Source organism: Siniperca chuatsi, linkage group LG2, assembly GCF_020085105.1.
Source record: "Siniperca chuatsi isolate FFG_IHB_CAS linkage group LG2, ASM2008510v1, whole genome shotgun sequence".
NCBI classification, from domain to species: Eukaryota; Metazoa; Chordata; class Actinopteri; order Centrarchiformes; family Sinipercidae; genus Siniperca; species Siniperca chuatsi.
The window spans coordinates 4,026,214-4,051,251 of NC_058043.1; the positions used below are offsets into that span (position 1 = coordinate 4,026,214).

The window sequence follows — 25,038 nt, forward strand, 5'->3', positions numbered from 1 at the left end:
AGTCCACTCTAGATAGCATTCTTGTGTTTTCTGTACATATCTTCTATATCATTCTGCTCAAAAGTGTGTCATGACCACTGTCCAAAGTACTTGAAGGAGGTCCCACTATTCATATGGATGTTTGGTATCTCATTTTGAAAAGAAGCTGCTGTCTTGAGTTTGGTTTAAAAAAAAAGAGAGAAAAAAACAGAAGGGAGTAATAAAACATCCTATGCTTTTAGGCTTGACAGAGGCCATTATTTTAAAGTAGCATAATGTGAAAGTCTAGTGGTAAAGTAGCTGTCAGCAACATGTCAACCATGTGATGGATTAGTGCCACAGGTAGACAATTCGCTCTGAAAAATGTCTCCTTTTTAGCTTTTAGTGGCAGCTGTTTTCAATGCAAAAGTTAAATTGTGTCTCCTTCCACTTTACATTTACATCACATTGTGACCATTTAGCAGCTGTGGTCAACCAGCCTGTGTCTGTGATGGCTGGATAAGCTTCCTAGATCACATTGACAGTTGATTCCTTTACACTGTAACAGTTACAACAACTTTCAAGGGTCTATGAGTGTTCAGGGGTATAACAACATAATGTTGTTGTAAAATGTATAATTTAAGTCTATGACTGGAGTAAAGTTGGGTATTGATACAGTCATAATAGACTGTATTGAGATTGATATTGAGTGTGAGACTTTAAAAAACCCAATCAGCTTGAAAATATTGGACTCCTAACTTTTTTTCATCATGTTTATGGATTTTTTTATTGGGGAAATCAATCAAGGTCTGAAATTATCTTGAAAAGCAGGTGGTACACACCACATAATGAAATTATGCATTTCAAATTGTGTTTATTTTTGAAAATGACAGTGAGCACCCCATTTTTCAGTATTACACACATAGGCACCACTGATTGGACTTTAATACAGTTTTCGGGGAAGATGAGTTATGCAATGTATTCTAATTAATGATAAGCTCAGGTGGGTGTACAGTTACAGTCAAAACAAGGTGATGGATTTGTTTTCTGATTGGCTCTGAGACTGAACTGCATGATTCAACAGGGACAACAAGTTTTTTTTTTGACTTTTTCAATAGAATATTCTCTGATTTTGTGACCCTACAAAAAAGAAAAATCTGAATCTACACTTAACTAACCACCTATGTTCCCGTTTCACAGCTCCACCCACTCCCATCGCTCCGCCTGAGCTTCTCGCTGTCGGCGCCACCTACCTTTGGATCAAACCCAATGCCAACAGCATCATCGGCGACGGGCCGATCATCCTGAAGGAGGTGGAGTACCGCACCACTTCAGGGAACTGGGCGGAGACGCACGTGGTGGACTCCCCCACTTATAAACTGTGGCATCTGGACCCAGATGTGGAATACGAGATCAAGGTCCTGCTGTCCAGACCTGGGGAGGGAGGAACGGGGCCTCCGGGGCCGCCGCTGGTCACCAGGACTAAATGTGCAGGTGAGTGACACCTCTCTTATTCCTTTTGTCTTCAAGCTTTCTCTTTCTTTCTCTTTTTCCTTTCTTTCATTCTTTTAGGGTTTACTTCAGTTTTTAGATGTCCTCTGAAGTTTCCTGGTCTTTCCTTTTTATTTACCTTTTTTAGTTGCTTGGTTCGTTTTTGTCTTGCTTCTGTTGTTGAAGGTGACTCCATTGTGGTCCAGAATGGTCATGCTATGCTGACTAGAAACAGTTGCTGTGTCCTCATGTTCTATACTCAAAGTATGAAATGAATACTCAACTCACTCATCAAATAGAATGTTATTGGGTGATTGTAGTAAAGCAAAATAAACTATGGTTTGAGTATGGATAAAGTTAGGTCTGAGTGATCTGATTTTGAGACCGAGAGGCTAGAAGGCAGATGAGCAAAAGAACAAGAGGAAACAAAGAAGCGAAAAAGGAGATTTTTTTCCCCCCAATTACTTATGAACGCGAGCACAAATCAAAGATGAGGGTGATAATTGGGATGTTAAGAAGGTGCCCCAGAGATGAAGGAGAGGTGGAGGGTGGGGGTTGGAGGAGGTGAGGAGGAGGAACAGAAGATGGGTGAGGTTAGCTGGGGGCAATCATGGCCGATAATGAGGATCCCGGGGGGGTGTAAGGACACAAAGAGTGGCAGTTCATTTGATAACGTGACAGCCCATCAGATCTCTGAGTGGGGGGGGGGTAACACAGTAAGAAGCCATCATCACCACTCCGTAGCCTCACTACCGCTCCTCTCTGTGAACTCCCTTTATTCCTTCCTTCCTTTTTATTTTCTCATCTACAAAATGTTTCTTCCATTTTCCGTCTTTCTCTTTTGATGTTTTTGTTTAGCCACACTTGTTCTTTTCTTTCTCTCCTCATTCATTCTTCCTCTTTTGACCTCTCTTCTTCCTCTTGCTTTCATTGTGCTTGTGTCCTCCCCCATTTCTCTTTCCCTTTCACTCATACTCCTCTTTTCTTCTTTTCTCTCTATCACTCTACCCACTTTCTACTTCTTTCTGTCCTTTTCCCTGCTTTTCTTTTTCTTTCCTTTTTCTGTCCTCTTGCTCAATCTTTCACCTTTGCTCTCTTCCTCCTTGTCTCCTCCCCTTATCTTTTCCTGTTATATCCCTTTTCTCCTTTGTGTCTCTTGTTCTTTACTTTCATATTTCCTTTTTGAACACTCATTATCTTCTTTCTTTCATTCTTTTATCTTTTTTCCCCCTTCTACCAAAGTTCTCTCTTGTCTTCTTTTCTCTTCCCCCTTTTCCTGTCTTTATTTTTTGACCTTTTCTTTTTCTTTCTGTCATTCTTGCTCAGCCATTTTTCTCAAGAGCTTTTTCTGATGCGAAGAAAAGAGACAAAAGCCTTTGTCAGTGTTTTTTTTTTTTGCTGAGAGGAGTAGAGATGGAGGGAGTGAGACAAAGGAGGAGAAAAAGAGTGAGGAGAGGTTGGTGAAAGCGTGAAGGTGCTGGTCTGAAAAGAGATTTAGCTCAATCTGCATCTAACCTTTGATTCACAGAGAGAGAGAGAGAGAGAGAGAGACAGAGAGAGTGCATTTGAATAGTGCTGCTATCCTGTTGCATTTTGTTTAATCTTTTATTGACGATGACTTTATCTTGCCTGTAAGAAAATGTAGCTTGTGCATGCGTATGTGTGTGTCTTGGGGCTCTAGTTGTTTATGTTTCAAGTAAGTTATGTCAAAACTTTAATTTAATTGGAATGGGAATTTGATGTGTCTGTGGTTGTGTGTGTTCCTGATATTGAGCATATTGAGTTTGTGTTTTTACTTAATTGTGTGTGTGTGTGTGTGTGTGTGTGTGTGTGTGTGTGTGTGTCAGTGTATTTGTGGTATCTTCTGTCCGCCCCCTGAATGTTTTACTCTGTGGTAATCAGCAGGTGAACAGTACAGTATGTGTTAACAGTAACGGTTACGTTATGTTGATACATATTGGGCAGCAGGATCTGCTGCTGGAGAGGTCATTTAGCTATTTGACATCTGAGATTACAGAGTTGAACTTGTTAAAGTAAATGTTTATTTTATTGAATGTTGTACATCTCTCTCTCTCTCTCTCTCTCTCTCTCTCTCTCTCTCTCTCTCTCTCCAACTAACTCAAGTTTTGCTCAGACAAAAATTCAGATTGAAGTGACTCTCAAATCACAGAACATAGAACAATTTGTCCAGTGTAAATACATGTAGAAGTAGCAACTAGTTTTCAGCAGGCATAGATAGATAGATAGATAGATAGATGGATAGATGGATAGATGTGGAGAATGCATGGGAAAAGAAGAGAAAAATATGCAGCAGGGAGGAGAAAAGGAGGATAAGAGAAGGAAGTGCTGGAGAAAGAGAGAGAGAAAGAAAAGGGGAGGATAAAGATGTGTAGAAGAGGAGGAAGAACAGGGGTGGAGAAGAAAGTGATCGAACTGAGACAATGAGAGTGAGGGAAAGACAGAGAAATGGTTGATGTGAAGTGAAATGGGACAGAGGTGGTGGTCACTGTTTGTGTGTGTGTGTGTTGGTTTGTGTGTAAAGTGTAGTAGAAAGGAACATGTGTTTCTGGGCTAGTGGTGCTGTGTTGAGCTGTCACAACCATTCACGGGGTGCTTTGTGTGTGATGGGATTGGAGCAGGCAGGTATGACAGATGTTCAAAAGCCTGCTGGCTACTGGCAGTGTGTTTGTGTGTGTGTGTGTGTGTGTGTGTGTGTGTGTGTGTGTGTGCGCTTGTGTTTGCATGTGTTTCTCCACACCTTCTGTGTTCACCTTTCTGTTCATGTTAGCGTCTACAGCCTTGCTCAGGCCTCAACAACAGGCCTACTAATCATTTTAAAGCTGCTACTTTTTCAAATATAATCAATTTTAATATGCAATTTATTTTGATACCTCATGTAATTATTGTAAACAAATGACCTGGTTATTGGAATTGTTAATTGCATGCCAACTTGTATCATTAGTGCAAGTATTTCTCAGAATTAAAGGACCATAGCACATGTTTTATCCCTGTAATGGTGTGCATTTTGTGTAGCACTGACTGTTTATCAAGGTAAACTACAGGTTTGTAGGTGGATTTAACATTTATTCCACGCAGCCAGTAGTTTCGCTTCATTCCCTTATAGTATAAAAATGAACTGACTTGAAATTTGGTAGATAGTTAATGAATCAGTTGAAACATTTTGCCAATTATTTTTATTATCAGTTGCTGTGTAAAGAAGTTGTAAGAAGACACAGTTTTGGAAACTCTTCTTTGTCTTTACATTTAAGTAAAGTGGTTTATGATTTTCTTTTCTTTTTTGATATTTTGCAGTGACATAAGTATAGATAATTAAACATCCTAAGTCCCATAGCTGTGGGCATTATATTGTACTCTACTCTCAAGCGTCACATCGGATGGAAGAATATAACAGGTATGTTCAACAAAGCACCTTGGTGAAAGCCAACATGCCCCAAAACTTTGATGCACTAGTGACTTTTTTGTCTCCCCTGACCCATCAAATCCAGGCCAGTCTGTGCTCCAGGGTCTCCTCTTTACAGATCAAACCTTGAGGTTCGAATACTGATTACAAAGACGTCATCTAGCTGATAAGTTTTGATCTGATTGAGATTTGATGCCTGCAGAAGCTGAGTAAATAAAATAAATATTTATTGTCATTGTCTAAAAGTCTTTAAGCCAGACGTTAAACCCCTAACTGTTCTTTTAGTTTCCATCACACTGCAGTAAAGTGTCAACTAAAATATAATGGCTTGAAGCAGCATCAGTACATCGGTATGGGAATTATTGTTAACAATTATGCTAAAGTTGTTGCACTTTATTGCAAACAGTTATGGCAACACAGATTGGCTGTTCCGCTAACAGTTATGGCGGTGCTGATGAACAAAATTGAAAACAATGATGACGATGCTAATTGGCAATATTGCTTATAGCTGCAAGTGGGAACTAGAGCAGAAATGAAAAGAACTAGAAGACACTTGGAGTAACCTTTATTAATTCTTAAAGTAGTCAGAATAGTAAAACTTTCTGCTATACCCAAACATGATTCCAAATAAATGAAAAGCCAATTTGAAAATAAGTCTTTTTAATAGAAGTTTCAGACAGAAAAACAAAAATATCACTACCTGTGCAGCCTCTAGCCACCCTGTTGATCACCAACGTGAGATGGGCTGGCTTTCAGTCTGACTGACAGGCTAGGGCATGCATTGGACTCAGCGTTGGCACTTCAAACCAATGCATCAACTCTGAGGGGGGGTCGTCTTCGGTATATTAATTGGTCATGTGCTTGTGGTTGATTTGGTTTATGCTTTTTCTTATCTACTGTATAGATATTTTTAATTTTTATAGACCCTCAACATATAACTGATGTATTTTCTTCAATACACCTTACTAGAGCCCAACCGATTTATCGGTCAGCCGATATATCAATTTCAGTGTATACGTTATCCAATATGAGCTGATATAAAACTGTTTTCTTTTCAGTATATTTGGCAGAAGGAAAGACCTGTGTTAATATATTTGTGTCACTACAACATGTCAGTAAAATACAGCCGGTGTCACTAACTAATGGTTTAAACTATAAACCAGCACAAAGATGACAACTACCAAAATAATCCACCATGTTCGGAACAGACACATTACAAACACTAAAAAATAACATTTTCAGTTTGGAACATAAGGCAGCTAACTTAACAAACTGCTTTTAGCACTAGGCAGTGCATGCTGGGAAATGAGGGCCATCGCTATGGCTACAATACTCTCAGCACTGTGCAGCACATGTAGTAGAGTGCCGTGTGCACAGCTGAGCAGACGCGGAGTCAAAGCGGTGTGTTCATGGTAAGTTGCTAATTAGTTTGTGAAATACATTGCTGGAAAATTAAGAAAAACAATGAAACCATCATTTCCCCTTTCAATATAATGCATACTGTATTAGCGAGGTTGCTAGGCAGCTATAGTATGTCAGTCAGTAGCAGATTGAAAGGTTAGCGTCAGAGCTCTTCATCATTCTGCAGCTCAGCAGACGACAGTGGCGATAACAGTTCATGCTAAATTGTTACCTAGTTGGTTCGATGCAATGCTGGAAAGTAAATAAATAATGTCAGGAGCCTGTTTTTTCACCGGATACGTTGAACGTTTCCCCTGAATGTTTATAGCAGATGCGCTGTTTATCTCGTGACTTGGCAGCAGTGAACCATGAGTTATTGTTTGTGACCATTACACAGAGTAAGTTAAGAGAATATGTGGCTTAGTAGAGAGCAGTGGTGAAATGTAAAGTAAGTACATTTAGTACTGTACTGTAGTACAGTTTAGAGGTACTTGTACTTTACTTGAGTATTTCCATGGCATTTTCTGCTACTTCAACAATTGACTGATTCTGAACAGTACTGATGTTTAATAGCTATTTATTTTATTTATTCTTTATTCAAATGATCAGCAATTGACTGATACTGAACATACAGTACTGATGTTTATTTAGCTATATATTTTATTTCTATATATTCTTTATTTTCTCAGTGTTCATTTCTAGAATTGTTTGACAATGTATATGTTAAATTGGTTAACATGTTAAAGAATATTTAACTTAAATAAAGTGATTTGTTTTAAGAAAGCAGCCTCCTGAGTACCTTTGCATAGGTATATCGCTGCAAAATCCACGTAGAAAAGGTCTATTTTCATTCCAGCTCAAAAATTCAATATATCAGCCGCCATATTGGCAATCGGTGGATAGTTCCCCTCTAAAATGCGTATTGGTCTCAAAAATCCCATATCGGTCGGGCTCTACACCTTGCCTACAAATCCGAGAAATATATTATTCACTCCTATACCCAGTGAGTGTCAGCACACCTGCAGAGCACTAAACTCCTTTATTAACCGACATTAGTCTTTTGTTTTACCTGTAAGACCCACGTTTAATGCCTTTGTTCATCATCTGTGATGTGAAAACATCAGATTTCCACACAGTCAGAGAAAGTGTACATCCTGGTTCTAAATTCCTAGCGCACCACAGAGTGTCTCTCCTGCCGGGCTGCTGGTAGGGCTGTCAGCCGAACACTCTGTTGCACTCGCCGGCAGTAGAGGAGGTTGTACCAGCGTCTGGTCTAAAAGTAGTTTAGCTGACTTCATTGACAGTCAGCATCGGAGCTTAGAGCGTCGACGCCCTGAACAGACGTTTCCGTCTCTACTTCCAGTTTTGTGGTTAGCTCATTTTGAGTTTGGAAAGTTTACAGCCTGCTATGCTGTTGCTCCCGCATTGCTGTGTGTACAGTGGTGCAGCAAAAAAAGAAGAAGTGCAGTGATTGGACTGACAAAACGCGAGTCGACTCGGGGTCCCCTCGACTGATGACTTGAATCATCGACTTTTAAGGCACAGGCTACTATGCCAAGTTAAGCAATTTTTGAATAATGCCAGTGAATAATAAAAGACTGCCAGAACAGACAGAGAACAGCATTTCGTATCCTTAGGAGGATATTCTGGAAGGATGTGACACAAATTAAGCCCTGGCGTGTCTAACTCTACGATTGCTGTGACTTCGCCATTACAACAAAATGTGCTTTCCCTCCACTTCCTCCACCAGCTCCGCACTCCATTGTTGTTCCACTGTTGTAGTGGATGCTGCAGCCGGCTGCCAGGCGGCCGTCGCTCAAAATAGGATTCAGGCCATTTCACCCATAACTGGTGCTGCGGTTGCTCCAGGGAATCCAACAACGATTTTAGCCATGTGCCTCCTCTAGCGTGGCACATTGTGAGAACGGTGTGAAGAGTAGATCGAGGAGGCAAGCTAAAATGAACTCTCCATTTTGCTCGAGGTGCAGCGAGGACATGGCCTTGATAGTGATTGATTTCATCATGTGCCCCCCTCTACCTCTTCTCCTCCCTTTCTCTTACTCCCATCCCTCCATCTTCCTTTGAATAACTCCTTCCACTTTTCAAGGCGTTCGAACACTTCATCACTCTGTTTTCATTTGGATAATTTCTCTCTATACCCACCTCTTTTTCCATAAACAACACTCACTCCTCCAGTGTGTGTGTGTATGTATGTGTGTGTGACCTCAATGGTTTTGTGCCCCCTGTCAGTCTCTGATTTCAAATGAGCCTCTTTCTCCTCAATGCATCCCAGCTAATCTTTCTCTCTTAAGTTAGCAACATTGCTTTGCAGCAGAGAGCCTGTCAGAACACACAAGCGCACTCCCTTGACATTTTGCCATCCTCCCTACTCTTTGTGTCTCTTTCCCTTTTTCCTCTCCTTCATCTTTCTCTACTCCTCCCTATTCCTCTGGATTCCTGTCTCTCCTATCCTTCATTGAAAATATTACCTTTAACTCAATATTCCCTAAACATAAAATGTGAATATTGGCTCTGAACCTTGTCTCTATAAATATCAGCTTTTAACTTTAGCATTACCCCTTCAAAGTGCAATTGCATCCTCCTATAATCTCCTCTCCTCACTTCTTCTCCTCCCACCTCTTCTCTCTTCCTTATAAATTATTTTTATGTGAGGAATGATAATGTAAGTGTTGGCTAATATGTTACCCTATAAAGATGGACTTTTAATTCACCCGCTGTACATAAATCTTCCTTTAGTATCTTTTCTGTGCCTTTTCCTCCCTTAACATTTCCTTTCCTCCTCTCTCCTTTATATAAGGCAGATGCTAATGTGAATGTTGGCTAATATGCAGCACTCTATAAAAGACTTAATTCACCTGAGGGTTATATACTACATCCCAGGATCTTATTTCCTCTCCCCATCTCGCCCATTTCTTATAAAGTAGATGTTTATGTGAAGGATGGTAATGTGAGTGTTGTCTAATGTGTTGCTCCATAAAGATAGATTTTTAATTCACCTGCTGGGTGTATACTGATTTGGCTTTGACACCACTGCTTCACCATTCTGCCGAGCCAAGCAGTTTAGATGCAGTTAAGAGAGTGCATCCTTTCTGCATCAAACACTACCACAATCAAACTGTTAAGAGCTCAGTTTTTGCAGGTAGAATGGTATTAAAGCTGGAGTGCGTAACGTTTGTCTCCCCTTCTGGCAGTGAGAGTAATACATTGAGCTGGCCCAGGCTCATGTTCAGAAATAGTTACAAAAATACAGAGAAATTTCCACATTTTGAAGACAAGTAAGTGTCATAGCATACTCCAAATATTTTACCAACCTGTCCAAGAGCAGTAACGGGACATCTGTGTCTGCCCTCAGTCCCTTCTCTTCTCTCAGCGCTCTCCAACAAGGAAAAGCTAAAGCTACACCAATGCTTATCCGTGTTTGTCATCGATCGCTTTCTTTTTTTGACTGTAATCCTTCCTCTGAACGCTGAGTTTCTTTTTGAGCTGTATCATCACAACCTTTTCTTGGACTCTTCTTAGTTTTTACTCCTAGTTGCTGTAGCCTTCTCCGTCGCTACGGTTGTTCCAGAGCCATGCAGAGAGAGAGTTGCGTCATCTCCGTTTCAATTTCAATTCAAGTGGCTTTATTGGCATGATTGCATACAATACAACGTTGCAAAAGCATATTAACAAAAACTATACAATCATAATAAACAAAATAAACAATTCTCAATAATAAACATTCTCTACAATGGACCATTTCATTATACAGCAGGTCCACATGGCTCTGGGTTGCTTCCGGCTTCCGCTCTGGCAAATCAAACCAATCATTGTTCGTTGGCGTAAAACACTGTTGCACCGGCCCACGCGCAGGAATGTCACCACAGACACCAGATTTAAAAACTCTGGTATACTGCGAAATACAGAGAGATTTAAATCGCCATACTGACACTGCAGGGAACAGTTATACTTACCATCCTTTATATCTGAATTTCTGCACTAGAGGTTGATATTTTGAGGCTTTCCTCTCATGTGCCTCTTGGCAACCCTCCTCTGATGACACTGAGTTCCATCAGAATTAAATTCTTATCTTCTGGAGACCACAGCAAAATGTCTGGGCATACAAAGGTATGTACCACATCTGGCAACTGTAGCTTTGATGAGCCATGAAACTGTCCAGCTGAATCACTGCAATGATATTTGTGAGTAAACTGTTGTTGAATTATAAGTGATAGAAATTATGCCCAAAACTAGGACAATTACAGCCAAAATGGTGCAATTTACCTTCAAGGGCATATTTCCTAAAATATACTTTAATATTTTGCCATTATCCTATGTAAACTAACCTTTTCACCTTAAGACAATGTAATAATTTGCTAGATAATCTCGATACATGCACAGAGATTTGACTCAGTAAATTTCCCCCTCTTTTCTCCTGTTGCTCTGCCTCTTCCTGTGCTTTCTTTGGGCCCATTCACACCTTCTTGCGGCTCTTACCTACGAGCTGAGCATCTTGAACCAGAACAGCATCTTTTCATCATGTTGCTCCACAGTGTAAAGGAGGCTTTTACTTGTCAAGGGGCTTGCTTTTAAGGTTAGGAGTAGGACTATCTGCAACACTTTGCCTTGGATGACAGACGCTGTCCGCTGACTGAGACGGAAGTGTCATATAGTGCATCGCCTATATCTCAAAGATCTGCGATATTATTTTAATTAATTTCTACAAGAAGCTCGGACTGCTTACTTTGCAAATTTCATTTCTTCTTCAAAAAGAAATCCTAGGTTTTTATTCGACAGCATTAACAACATTGTTTCACTGCCGCTCTCTACATTACAATGTTTTTCTGTCGATGATTGTAACATGTTCCTTACCTTCTTCGTTGATAAGGTACAGGCTATTAGGTCCAGTATTCATCCTGGGACTTCCCCGCCCAACTCTAGCCCCTCTCTATCTCTGGACTCTTTCCAACCTATCAGCTTACAAGATTTGATGGATGTGATTACGAAAATGAACGGTCTCATTATTACCGCTATACTAAGATTTCTTCACTCCCTGTAGCATATAGGATCCAGTTTACAATTCTCACTATTACTTACAGAGCATTGCACGGTCACGCTCCTACATATATGGCTGAACTACTACGCCCTTACTCATCAGCTCACTCCCTTAGGTCTGATAAGCGAAATTTGGCTGTAGCACCTAAACTATGGAAAGCTCTGCCTGCACCCTTACGGTCTGCTGATTCTGTGGACTCTTTTAAAAGGCAGCTAAAGACGTACCTTTTTAGACAGGCGTTTGGGTAACCTGTATGCACCAGGTCTGCATCTTATGTATTTATTGTGTATTTTAACTACGTACTGTATATCTATTGTGTATTTTATTACATACTGTGTATTTATTGTGTGTTTTTATTATGTTCTTTGTTTTTAGTTGCACTTTTCTTCCTGTGGCTCGGGTGGTCATCTTACCTATTTCTTTCTTGTATGCTAATGTTTTTGTAAAGCACTTTACACTTTTTGTAAAGCAGTTTACCTACTTACTTGTTTCTACCGTGCTAAGAGCAATTGCACAATTCACATGCTGGTGCAAAGTGGCTAGTTCTGCTAGTAAAAGCTCCCAGTTTCGTAATTAAGTGAAGAGTTTCCTTGCAGCATGGATGGAAACCTTCTAGTTCATTGTACATATGTGGCAGTTTATTCGTACAGTACAGTAACCAAATAAACATTTTTTTCCAAATAAAGATTCATCCCGTGATCGTCGTAGTGGCATGGATATGTTGTTACCTTAGGGAACATCTTAATGATTAGTTGTTTGGTTAGTGTTGATAATACAAAATTTGAGATTATTTTCTATTTTTTGTAGCTGTACACTTAGCTGCTCGAGATTAGGACATCATTGAAAACCGTAGAGGTATCTGATGTGGCCAGTATTTCTCTTTTCCAAAACATTTCCCCTCACGTGCGCTTATTTTCCTCTGGAAACATCAGAGTAGGGGAACTAAAATCCAGGGAGCACATGAGTCAACCCTCATGTTATTACACTTTTGAGAAGAGAGAATGGAGGATTTCTCAACTCAGATCAGATGAAACTGCCTCCTCTTGTACTCACATTTCTTTACAAGTCTCTTGGTCTCTTCTGTTCTCTTTTCTGCCTCTCTTCTTAGAACATCTTCTGATTCTTTTTTTTGTTTTTTCTCCTCTATAAATTGTTCTTGTTCCTTTGAGTTTCCATGCTGGCATATTTCTTCATTGCTCAGTCTCTGAATGCCTGTCATGTCTCTGTCCTTAGTCCTCAGTCCTCTGTCCTTCTCATTCTTTTCCAGTTTCCTCTTCCTCTCTTTTAAGGTTATTCTACATGTATTTTTTGCTTCTCCGCAATCTGACATTCTCTCATTCACATGCTGAGACTGACAACCACCCACAGAGTGCCTTATACTTTCTTCTGCGTCCCTCTTTTGAATTTGCTCTGATGTCTTGTCACTCTTTCAGTGTAGTTTCATTGTGGCCGTTGTTATGGCTTTGTTGCGATGTTGAAATCCTGCTTTTTGGAGTTGCATGTTGTTTTGAGGGGCATATGCCATTTTGTAGCATTCTCACTGATAGAAACGCATGACATGGTTATTGTTTGGAGGTTACTATGCTGGATTCAATTTTAAAACCAACAAGTTAAATCCAAGATGGTACTATGGAAGACAGTGTATGTGTTTTTGGTGCTTTACATACACCATTCACTGCCTTTACTTGTCTTAAATTGTCCCAGTTCAGCTCAGTGGGTTTGTATTTTCAAAATGTGTCTAATTTTGGCACTAACTGACACTAATAAAGTCCAAACTTTTTCAGGCCATCAGACCCTGTGATTAAACCAATAGTTTATCGTAATAGTTTATAGATCATGTCACACTGATGACATGTTTTTATTGATTCCATTACCAATGGCAGTCTTTGTAAGGGCATTTAGACATCTCTCCACTGAAACCAAATGTAACTGTCCATGGTCACTAAACTGTTAATTAAAATCATTTCTAACAGCATAAAGACTATGAATGTAGCTTACTGAAATCAAACTAACACTCTGTAAAGCGCTTAACCTCCTGAACAACCTTCACACATTACATCCCTCAATTAAATCCAGTGATATGGTGCAAGAAGTTTCTACTAAAATCAATTAAAAAAAAGTTTTTGCTAAACAACAGTTAGATGATGTGGCACTACAGCATTAGAGGTGAATTTCTTAGACGCAACATTTCACAGGTGTGATGCTAAAACTCTTCATTGCAACAAATACAGGTAGTGTCAAGCTGTGTGCCTTCCATTCTGTCCATATTTGTTTAAAAACAAACAAACAAACAAAACAACAGTGAAAACAACAAAAAAAAAGATTTAATTTTTAATCTTAATAATGATTGGGGTGGGTGCCCGACGGCGAGCGCCTGGTGGCCGGGCCTTTCCCCACGGGGCCCGGCCGGGCACAGCCCGAAGGAGCGACGTGGGGCCGTCCTCCCGTGGACCCACCACCCGCAGGAGGATCCGTAAGGGGCCGGTGCAGAGAGATCTGGGCGGCAGTCGAAGGCAGGGGCCGGCGACCAGATCTCCGGACACAGAAACTGGCTCTAGGGACATGGAATGTCACTTGGCTGGGGGAAGGAGCCTGAGCTTGTGCGGGAGGTTGAGCGTTACCGGCTAGATATAGTCGGCCTCGCCTCCACGCACAGCCTGGGCTCTGGAACCCGTCTCCTCGAGAGGGGCTGGACGCTCCATTTCTCTGGCGTTGCCGGCGGGAGAGGCGGCGGGCTGGTGTGGGCCTGCTCATAGCCCCACAGCTCAGCCGTCACGTGTTGGAGTTTACCCCAGTGAACGAGAGGGTCGCGTCCCTCCGCCTCCGGGTGGGGGACAGGTCTCTCACTGTTGTGGCGGCCTACGGGCCGAACAGCAGTGCAGAGTACCAGGCCTTCTTGGAGTCCCTGGGAGGGGTACTAGACAGTGCACCACCCGGGACTCCGTTGTTCTACTGGGGACTTCAACGCCCACGTGGGCAACGACAGTGACACCTGGAGAGGGGTAATCGGAAGGAACGGCCCCCCTGATCTGAACCCGAGCGGTGTTCAGTTGTTGGACTTCTGTGCTAGTTACAGTTTGTCCATAACTAACACCATGTTCAAGCACAAGGGTGTCCATCAGTGCACGTGGCACCAGGACACCCTAGGCCGGAGGTCGATGATCGACTTTGTTGTTGTATCATCTGACCTCGGCCGCGTGTCTTGGACACTCGGGTGAAGAGAGGGGCGGAGCTGTCAACCGATCACCACCTGGTGGTGAGTTGGATCCGCTGGCGGGGGAGGAAGCCGGACAGACTTGGCAGGCCCAAGCGTATCGTGAGGGTCTGCTGGGAACGTCTGGCGGAGCCCTCTGTCAGCAGGGTCTCACAACTCACACCTCCGGGAGAGCTTCTCCCAGATCCCGGGGGAGGTTGGGGACATTGAGTCCGAGTGGACCATGTTTTCCACCTCCATTGTCGATGCGGCGGCTCGTAGCTGTGGTCGCAAGGTTTCTGGTGCCTGTCGCGGCGGCAATCCCCGAACACGGTGGTGGACGCCGGAAGTAAGGGATGCCGTCAGGCTGAAGAAGGAGTCCTATCGGGCCTTGTTGGCTCGTGGGACTCCCGAGGCAGCTGACAGGTACCGGCAGGCTAAGCGTGCTGCAGCCCGTGCGGTCACAGAGGCAAAAACTCAGGACTGGGAGAGGTTCGAGAGGCCATGGAGGAGGACTATCGGTCGGCCTCAAAGAAATTCTGGCAAACCGTCCGACGGCTCAGGAGGGGGAAGCAGTTCTTCACCAACACCTTGTACGGTGCGGGTGGAGAGCTGTTGACCTCGACTGGGGATGTTGTCGGACGGTGGAAGGAATACTTTGAGGATCTCCTCAATCCCGCTGTCACGTCTTCCGAAGAGGAAGCGGAGGCTGGGGACCGGAGGCGGACTCATCCATCACCCTGGCCGAAGTCACTGAGGTTGTTGGCAAGCTCCTTGGTGGCAAGGCTTCGGGGTGGATGAGATCCGTCCTGAGTATCTTAAGTCTCTGGATGTTGTGGGACTGTCTTGGCTGACACGTCTCTGCAACATCGCGTGGCGGATCTGGGACAGTGCCTCTGGACTGGCAGACCGGGGTGGTGGTCCCTCTGTATAAGAAGGGGACCGGAGGGTGTGTTCCAATCACAGAGGATCACACTTCTCAGCCTCCCGGTAAGGTCTATTCCAGGGTACTGGAGAGGAGAATTCGTCCGATAGTCGAACCTCGGATTCAGGAGGAGCAGAGTGGTTTTCGTCCCGGTCGTGGAACACTGGACCAGCTCTATACTCTCCATCGGGTGCTCGAGGGTTCATGGGAGTTTGCCCAACCAGTCCACATGTGCTTTGTGGATCTGGAGAAGGCATTCGACCGTGTGCCCCGGGCGCTTTGTGGGGAGTGCTCTGGGAGTATGGGGTCCGGGGCCCTTTGCTAAGGGCTGTCCGGTCCCTGTATAACCGGAGCAGGAGCTGTGTTCGCATTGCCGGCAGTAAGTCAGACCTGTTCCCGGTGCATGTTGGACTCCGCCAGGGCTGCCCTTTGTCACCGGTTCTGTTCATAATTTATATGGACAGAATTTCTAGGCGCAGTCAGGGGCCGGAGGGTGTCCGGTTTGGGAACCACAGGATCTCATCTCTGCTGTTTGCAGATGATGTCGTTCTGATGGCTTCTTCAAACCAGGACCTGCAGCATGCACTGGGACGGTTTGCAGCCGAGTGCGAAGCAGCTGGGATGAGAATCAGCTCTTCCAAATCTGAGGCCATGGTTCTTGACCGGAAAAAGGTGGTTTGCTCTCTTCGGCGTGGGTGGGAGTCCTTGCCCCAAGTGGAGGAGTTTAAGTATCTCGGGGTCTTGTTCACGAGTGAGGGACGGATGGAGCGTGAGATTGACAGGCGGATCGGTGCAGCGTCTGCAGTGATGCGGGCGCTGTATCGGACCGTTGTGGTAAAGAAGGAGCTGAGTCGAAAGACAAAGCTCTCGATTTATCGGTCAATCCACGCTCCTGCCCTCACCTATGGTCATGAGCTTTGGGTAGTGACCGAAAGGACAAGATCGCGGATACAAGCGGCCGAAATGGGCTTCCTCCGCCGAGTGGCTGGGCGCTCCCTTAGAGATAGGGCGAGGAGCTCAGTCACACGGGGGGAGCTCGGAGTAGAGCCGCTGCTCCTCCACGTCGAGAGGAGCCAGCTGAGGTGGCTAGGGCATCTGATCCGGATGCCTCCTGGACGCCTCCCTCGGGAGGTGTTCTGGGCATGTCCCACCGGGAGGCGGCCCCGGGGAAGACCCAGGACACGCTGGAGGGACTATGTCTCTCGGCTGGCCTGGGAACGCCTCGGGATCCCCGGAGGAGCTGGAGGAAGTGTCTGGGGCGAAGGAAGTCTGGGAGTCCCTGCTTAGACTGCTGCCCCCGCGACCCGGCCCCGGATAAGCGGAAGAAGATGGATGGATGGATGGATGGATGGATGGATGGATCTTAATAATGAAAGGTTTCTTATTTCCACTTAAAAAAAACTACATATTCCATTGAAATCAATTGTGGAAGCACTTTTGTGCTCCATGGTTTAAAGTGAGAATGTTCCTTGTGTGCTATGAGCATATGTAAAGCACTAATCCTTGTCTCACAAAAAATAAAAAATCAAGTGTAAATCAGGCTGTGTGTGTCCAAGAACATTTAAGAGTGAGAGTGAGGGAGACGGTGTGTGTGTGTGTGTGTGTGTGTGTGTGTGTGTGTGTGTGTGTGTTACTGTCGGAGACAGAGTCTAAGCTGATCTGCTGTATTTTCCATTAGCACGTAGACTGCATTGATTAATTCTTTAAAAGGATTCTTATTTTTGTGTCAGTGCACATGTGGGTCTTTGTGCCTCTGTTACAATATGCACACATGCGCGTGCACAGACACACACAGAGGCATATTACATCTTGAGGTACATATAAAGTAATCTTAAAATCATTTTGAAGGCACAGCTGCGTCTTGTTCATAAGTTGCCAGATCTTCTATTTAAAACAGAAAAGACTTCCATTGTTAGATTTAGACTCCCTAGACAAATCTGCTCCTTCTGCTTTCTTTGTCACATCTCATTTCATTGGTTAAGAAATGCAGGTATAAGGAGATTTTTAAGTGTTTATTAATGTACAGTGTTTTTAATGTAAGCCCTATCTGTTCCAGTGAAGCTGCTCAGCACCAATAGTAGAAGACTAAGGTGTGAAGAGTAGTGTTTGAATGTAAAGGTGCAGTGCTGAAAACATCATATACTCTATGTGCCTAGTGAAAACTTTCCTCACAAAGAAAATGTCCCACTATTAGGCGTTCTACACATGCTGCTACACAAAGTTTAATGCAGGCTGGTTACATGCATGATGAGGTTACATGCATGATGAAGACATTTCTATCATTGTAACTACTGTAGAGATGCTGAATGGATATATTCAACCAACCTAATCTGAATCTAAATAAGGCTTAACAAAGACACAGCTGTCAGAAGAAATACAATATTTCAAGGAGGCGTATGAAACCCGAGTCTTATGAATCAGGCCAGTCGATATGTTTCCCCCTAAGAGAGACTAGTCTGCAGGCCTTTTATACTCAAAACCTTCTGAGAATATGTGTGTGTGTGTGTTTGTGTAGCTGTGTTTGTTCTTCACTCCATGCTAGAATACGAGTGTGTGAATGCTTCCGAGATTGAGACACACATCAGATCAATCCGAGCGATGGGACGTGGGACAGGTTGTTAAAACCAGATCACCTCTGAATCACCATGAAAATACAACAGAGCACAGAAAGAGACTGATGACGCTCTCTCCTGTCCTTCAATATGTACTGCTGAGATGCCCCTGAGCACGGCACCCAACCTCCAAATAATAGCCTCCATCTTAGGTGTGTGCATGTTCACTGGAGGCTGGTTATTATCTAGAGCTGTAAACAAAATGAGTATCGACAGTGTTACCATACTGGACAGTAAAAACAGGCAAACAGATAATAAAACACTTTGACATTGAATTATATTTATTGGTATATATTTGAAGATAGAAGACTGATTAAATAAGTTAGGGTTCAACAACTAGATTCCACTAGGCTTTGACAGAGCTCCTGTGGCTAAGATGGTTAAGAAGTTTAGTATAGGAGATAATCATTTATCTGAGAATAAGGAGAAGAAGAGAAGTGTTTTTTTTAATCTTTTATCTCACCCTCTGAGAAAATGCTTATCTCTGGCCAAGGCTAAAAAAGAGCAATGGACTCTGGCTCTGTATTCCTAAAATAATCATTTTAAATCATTGAAAGAGCAGAGCTAGAGAAACCCCAATCATAGGAACATCTTAAATCATCATATATTTAAAATTATTTTAATTGATTTAAACTTACAGAGTCAGTCAAAGTTACATTTATCTCCAAACCACCCAGAGCAATGCCCCATAACGCCTAGTATTCACTGCCTTTAGTAACTTAATGTCTACCAATAAAAACATAAATCCAGAGAAATCTACCTAGATACCCCAACAAATCTTCCTAGTAACAGGCCTCTATTCTGAGGGTGTGTTACACGCTTGTCATGACGAAGCAGAAGGGAGGGGTGTGAAGTTTGTCTGTCTGGGAGACGAAGTGAGAACCACAGACAGACTTGAAAATCACAAAGCAGGAGTCACATTATTTCGCACAAAGACACACAGACGTGCACATGCATGAACACACACTGACATTCAAATGAACACGTGGCCACACAAAAACAAACCTACAAACTTTGTAGTTGTGAAATTTTATTGACACATGAGATAAAAAACATACAGTATGTGCACGTGTGTATGCGCATGCACCCATTTGTAGGTCTACATGCTTGTGACTGTATGAGTGTGTGTGTGTGAGAGCCATAAAACACACACAAACATTAACATGCATACACACTTTTTGCTCTCACAGCAGTGTAGCGGTTGTAATCAACACTTCAGAGAGCTGTGAGCAGGCAGGATGAGTAACACCAGGGGTGAGAGTGGGGGGGGGGGGGGGGGGTGGAGAGGTGTGTGGATGAATGTCAGGGGAACTATAAACTTAGTACAACACTAACTTGAAGATAGGATGAAGACAAAATAAACTATAAATACCAAACACACAATACATGTAGGACTCATGATACTGCAGGTTGTGTGACTTCCCATAATCCTTTGGGGTCCTTCCGTTGACTGGTGTGTGCATGTGTATCTTTTAATCTTTTAACTTGCTTTGTTTCTGCCCTCTCTACTTTTTTCCTGTTTGACTTCTTGTGACAAAATGCCATAAATTCTGCATAATCAGCTACTGTAGCACACAGGGCTGTGACACACACACACACACACACACACACACACACAAAAAATGCTGTACCGATCCACACAGCCCTACATATACACACACTTGCAGAGGCCAGATGAAAGGACCACGTCACACACACACACACTAACGCACATGGCCAATGAAGCAGAGTTTGAGGAGGAAGCCAGGCGAGCACAAAATAAATAGAGGCTCTTTATTAGAAGAAAATGTTTCCCATTTTGCCCCCAAATAAATTACTCACACACACACATGCGCACTCACACACACAATGCTGCAGGGCTGTCCTTTGTTGTGAAGCCATCAGGATCCAATTTCTCCTTCATTAAGTCCGAGTAGGAGGTAGTATACAGCCGCTAGGTAGCTAGCCTTGTCCCTGTTGCAGCACGCACACACACACGCACACACATGCGTGCACACACACGCACTTAGAGTCTAAATGCCCCTTATCTTCCTCCAAACCAGAAACATCAATAAGAGCCTTGTAACAACAAAGCCGACAAACACAACCACAAACACACACTCGTACAGGAATAAGATGAAGCAAGAAGCAAGATGAGAAGGCCACAACAAACAAACACACTCTCACAAAAACACACACACACACACACCAATAAGAGTTTGGTAATTATTCCCCTAGTTCCCTCGAAGGAGAAATAACAAGGTCTCAGAGACGAGAGAAAGAGAATCATAGTTTGTGTCTTTAATTGATCCGCACAATTACCAGATGTGATAGATGAATACACTGGCACACACTCTCTCTCCCTTTGTAAGTAATGCTCTCTCGCCCCTCTCTGTGGGGTGAGATTGTAGTCATACCCTGTTGTTGGTTGCAGTGAACAGAGCCAATCACTTTGGCATCAGTCTGCCTCTTAGAAGTCAGCAGCAGCTGGTGAGTGGATGGTGTACACACACACACACACACACACACACACACACACACACACACAATATCAGTTGCAAGTATAACGTTCAGACACACACACAACAACACAACCGAACACATAACTTTGGTCATGAGATGTACACATTTTACACACAATGTTAAAAGAAATCTGCTCTCACACTGTGTGCACACACATACACACACACACAAACAGCAAGACTCCCTTTTACTAAGTTAACAACTGCTGTAGTTGGTCAAGAGGGACATCCAAGTGGATGGTGTGTGTGTGGGTGTGTGGGTGTGTGGGTGCGTGCGTGTGTGCATGAGTGTGCGTGTGTGCAGTATCCAAAAGGCAGATAGGATGAAACCCATTAAACGGAACAGGTCCAGCTTTAATTGGTGCTCTTTGGTAATTGGCCTTTTGGGGCTGATTTACATTGTTTCCAGGGCAACAAGCCTGTTTCTCTATATCTAAGCAGAGCGGGAGGGAACAAAGGTGGCAGGGGTGATTAGGGAGAGGTGGTGAACAGAGAGGTCAAAGAGGAGCGAAGGAGAGAATAGTTGGATGGAAGGAGAAGAGAGAGAAAGAGATTAGGAAAGAGGTATGAAGGGAGAGATGGGAAGGAGGGAGAGATGTAGGGAGCAAGAGAAGGGCTGGATGGAAGTGGAGTGGAAAAGCAGGTGTTTATGGATCAGAAGAGAGGGAAAAGAAGGCAGGAGAGTTGGAAGGATGAGTGGATGGAGGGGGAGAGAAAAAACATGGATGGGAAAAAGGAGGTAAGAAGTAAAGAGGAAAAGGAAAAAGAAAGGACGAGTATAGGAATGGAAGGGAACAAATACCAGAGGACGGATAAATGAGGGGCAGTTTTACTCGTTTAGTGACCGGGGATGCTGGGAAATGAGGAAAAGAGGGAAATGCAGCAGCAGCTTCAATTTTCGGTGACTCTCGGTACTCTTTCTTGTAGAAGCAGTGGAGGTGAACAGAGTGGATTAGAGCTGAAAGCTGCATTTTCTGACACAGGAAGTCAACAGCACAACACACTGAATTGGACAAGTGAAGAAAAGTGGGCCAATTTTCATCACCTCTCTCCGTGTGAATGTATGATTTTCAGTGTGTGTGTGTGTGTGACTATGACAGTGTGTGGTGGAGTAAGTCAAATCAAATTTCTTTGGAAGACTTTCTCAGATAGACAGATTTGTCGCAAAATGTGTACAAAGCAGCCAATGCCATAATTTAAATACAGATAGCAATCAAGCCGGAGCTAAAAACATTTGAAAGGACTTCAGAATGTCAGTTTGAGCCGGGCTGAGAGTACTGTTTGAAATGTTTTTTCATGTCATGAGTTATTTAACTTTTAGATGGAAAACACACTGGAAAAATGCATGTTATTTTTTTTTTTATATAGTTAATCTAACACTACATATAATCTTACCCATATAATATAATCACTATCTAAATATTCTGAAAGGCTTCCATTAATGGGAGTAAATGTTTCTAATATGCTTGCCAGAAAGACTGATTAGGTGAACAGAATTTCCATTGGTTTCTCTACATTCCAAACTAATTTCAAATTATGCATTTCTGAATGCAGTAAGCCTGTGTGGCTGTTCTGCCCCCCTATGCCTTTATAGGTGCATTAAGGTCCATGAAGTTGTACCAGTAAACTATAAGAAGCGGAGCTAACGAAATGCTTCCAGTGCCAAGCCGGTTTTCATTTGGTCACTTATATTTTACTTCAATTGTTGGAATGTGAAGTTTCAGATCCTGCTTGCGTCCAGTAATCAAACTGCATAGTTGGACTGCTGCAAATTGCAAACTATTTAATGTATGGTTCCTCCTTTCTTTTCTTTAACTACAATGGTTGGTCAAATGTACACAAACGCAGTGTAGTGACACATCAACAGCAGTTGTTGTGGTCATTTCACAATCATTTCCATTCCTCTGTGGGAATGTGAATCAAAGACAGTCCAGTGGTCTGAAACATCTTTGGTGAATGGTCTTTGCAATTTCTCAAGCAGGGTCATTGGCTCTCTGACTGGCTTTCAGTTTGAGTGAACTGAAAGTGAAAGAAACAATCTGCTTTCAAGCTAGAGAAGCAGAGATGTTGTGACAGAGGAGAGGGTCCATTCCAGAAGATATTAAAGATCTTCTGACAGAGGAGAGGCCTCACTGTGTGATCAAAGGGTAAAGTGGGCTATCTTTGACACTTCAAAACAAGTGTGATCAGTCATACTGGACTATAAGGAGCTTTTATGTCCTCAGAGGAGGGTGTTTGTGTATACTGTATGTGCATCTGTGCTTTTGTTTGTGAGTCATATCTGTTCTTGTTTTCCAAAGCATATACAGGCCTATAATGTAATAGCTGCTTATCATGTAATTCAACTTATAATGGATGCGATAGATATTATTAGAAACACAGAAAAATGTGATCCACTGGAATGTTGGAATGATAACAACATGATTAACATGATTTATGGCAATCCTTTTAAAATATATTACCACATTATGAGTTTTGTTGAGACCGTACATTTTCAGACATTAGCAAATGGACCATTGCGATATTTATTTCAGAGCTGCACACTGTCAGCCAAGTCTTATAATCGCCAGTACCATTCAAACACATCAACCATCATGTTTAATCACATTCAATCATGTTCAATGAGGCGGTCTAATTTGACAAGCTCTCACTGTCACTCAACATGCTTACGTGCTACACACCGCTATTTCTGGCTGTTTTCCTTCATTTCTCCCTCCACCATTTGAGCTGTTTTTCCTCTAGACTCTTACTAACTAGTTTTTTTATTTACTGAGTTAAGTAGTTTCCTGGTCAAATTACAAAAGGAGAAGATTACCTTTTAGTATTGCATTTGGTTCGTGCGTTTATCCGTCATGTGTGTAACCCTGCATTATAATTGTCTCAAATGTTTAGTGATTAATTAGGTGAGAGATAGGAATTTGCGTTGCAGTTGACTTATTTTCATTTTGATAAGATTTTCTTCATTTTTCCAAAACAGAATTTGATAAGAAAACATAAAAATAATGCCACAGAAGATGATGTCTCTCAATTTAAAGTGAAAACTACTTCCTGTCTTTCTCAACAACAGCAACAATAACAATAAAGAGAACTAATGAAGACATAGAATGCTAGCATTTCAACAGAAATTTAAAAAAAAAGTGGTAGTAATGGTCATTCACACAGCATCAAACCCACTCATGTCCCTGAGACGTGACCTTTCTCAAAAACAAGCTGATTGCAGCCATCTTGACATCGACACATCGCTCTCGTTAGCACCCCAACACCACAAATAACTGCTGGAGAGGCTCAGAAACAGAAAGTGGAAAAAACCACAATCAAACAATGATGCTAACAATAATGAGAACAGCAGAGGCTTGATCGCTTGTTTCAGGTGAAGGTGGCAACGAGTTGTCATTGTGATTGTGAGTTTGGCGTCTTGTTGATTGGTGCTTAATGAGGGCCTACTTGATAATGTCTGTGAGTGAGAGACATTTGAGGAGGGTGTGTGTGGAGAGAGAAAAAGAATGAGGGGGCGACAAAAAGAGCATGAAACAGATGAACAGAAAGAAGAGCTATTTAGATCGATGAGGTAAGGTAGATGAAGAGAGGGTGAGATGGAGAAAAGAGAGTGAGCCAAGAACAACTTAACAACATTTGGTTTATTGTGCTCAATGAGAAAAATAACAGCAGAATAACCTTTGTACAGTGTTTCATTACTGTTTCATTAAGTTGACAATTACAATTTGCTCAAGGTATAAAAGTATTTGTGTGTGTGTGTACATTACCCAGACATGAGTAATTACAAAATATATCACAACTCAAAATATCCTTGTGGCAGCAATACGGAAGTGTCTAAACGCAGAGTACATAACCACACACATATACAACATCAGGCATCATAGACTTATCCCGGATTTGATGCACAACGTTCCCTCTGCTCTGTGACAGGAAGTGATGTACACAGGGACAGGATGTGATGTATTAGCACTGTGAGATCAGGAATCATCCGACAGAGATCTGGCTGTCTGCTTTAAATCACTGTGTATAGATGTGGCCTTCGTGCCATAATTCTCTCTCTCTCTCTTTCTCTCTCTCTCACACACACACACACACACACACACACACACACACACACACACACAAAATCAGCTTTCCTCGCCTCTCATCTTTGAAGACACATACTGATGTCATTATTTTTGGGATGCAAAAAATGCCATGCCCAAAACTTCCCGAACTGACTCAAAAATGACACAAACTGATCCATCCAACCCAACCACTGTATCTGTTCATTTATCTTGATGTCAACAGTGGTCACTGCGCAGCTAGAGAAACTATCTGTCTGAGCTTGTCTCCTCTACAGATCATTCTCTCTCCCTCCGCTGTGAGAACAAGCTTCTGATACTTAGGGAGGAAACAACTGGATCAGACTGGCAGAGGCCAAACTACCTTCTCTTTACTGGGCCTCTTTGGATTTCTGGTGTTTGGGTCTTCTCTTTCCTTT

At 42.7% G+C, this 25,038-nt stretch overlaps 1 protein-coding gene across 14 annotated transcripts in view; it reads left to right on the forward strand.

The window, feature by feature from the left end:
* ptprt (protein tyrosine phosphatase receptor type T) overlaps positions 1–25,038 on the forward strand; it is a 341,042-nt gene that overhangs the window by 111,905 nt on the left and 204,099 nt on the right. For all 14 annotated transcript variants that reach the window (XM_044221198.1, XM_044221225.1, XM_044221272.1 and 11 more), the window contains exon 8: positions 1,159–1,452. In XM_044221198.1, coding sequence (XP_044077133.1) covers positions 1,159–1,452 — 294 coding nt within the window. The remainder of the gene's footprint in view (positions 1–1,158; positions 1,453–25,038) is intronic.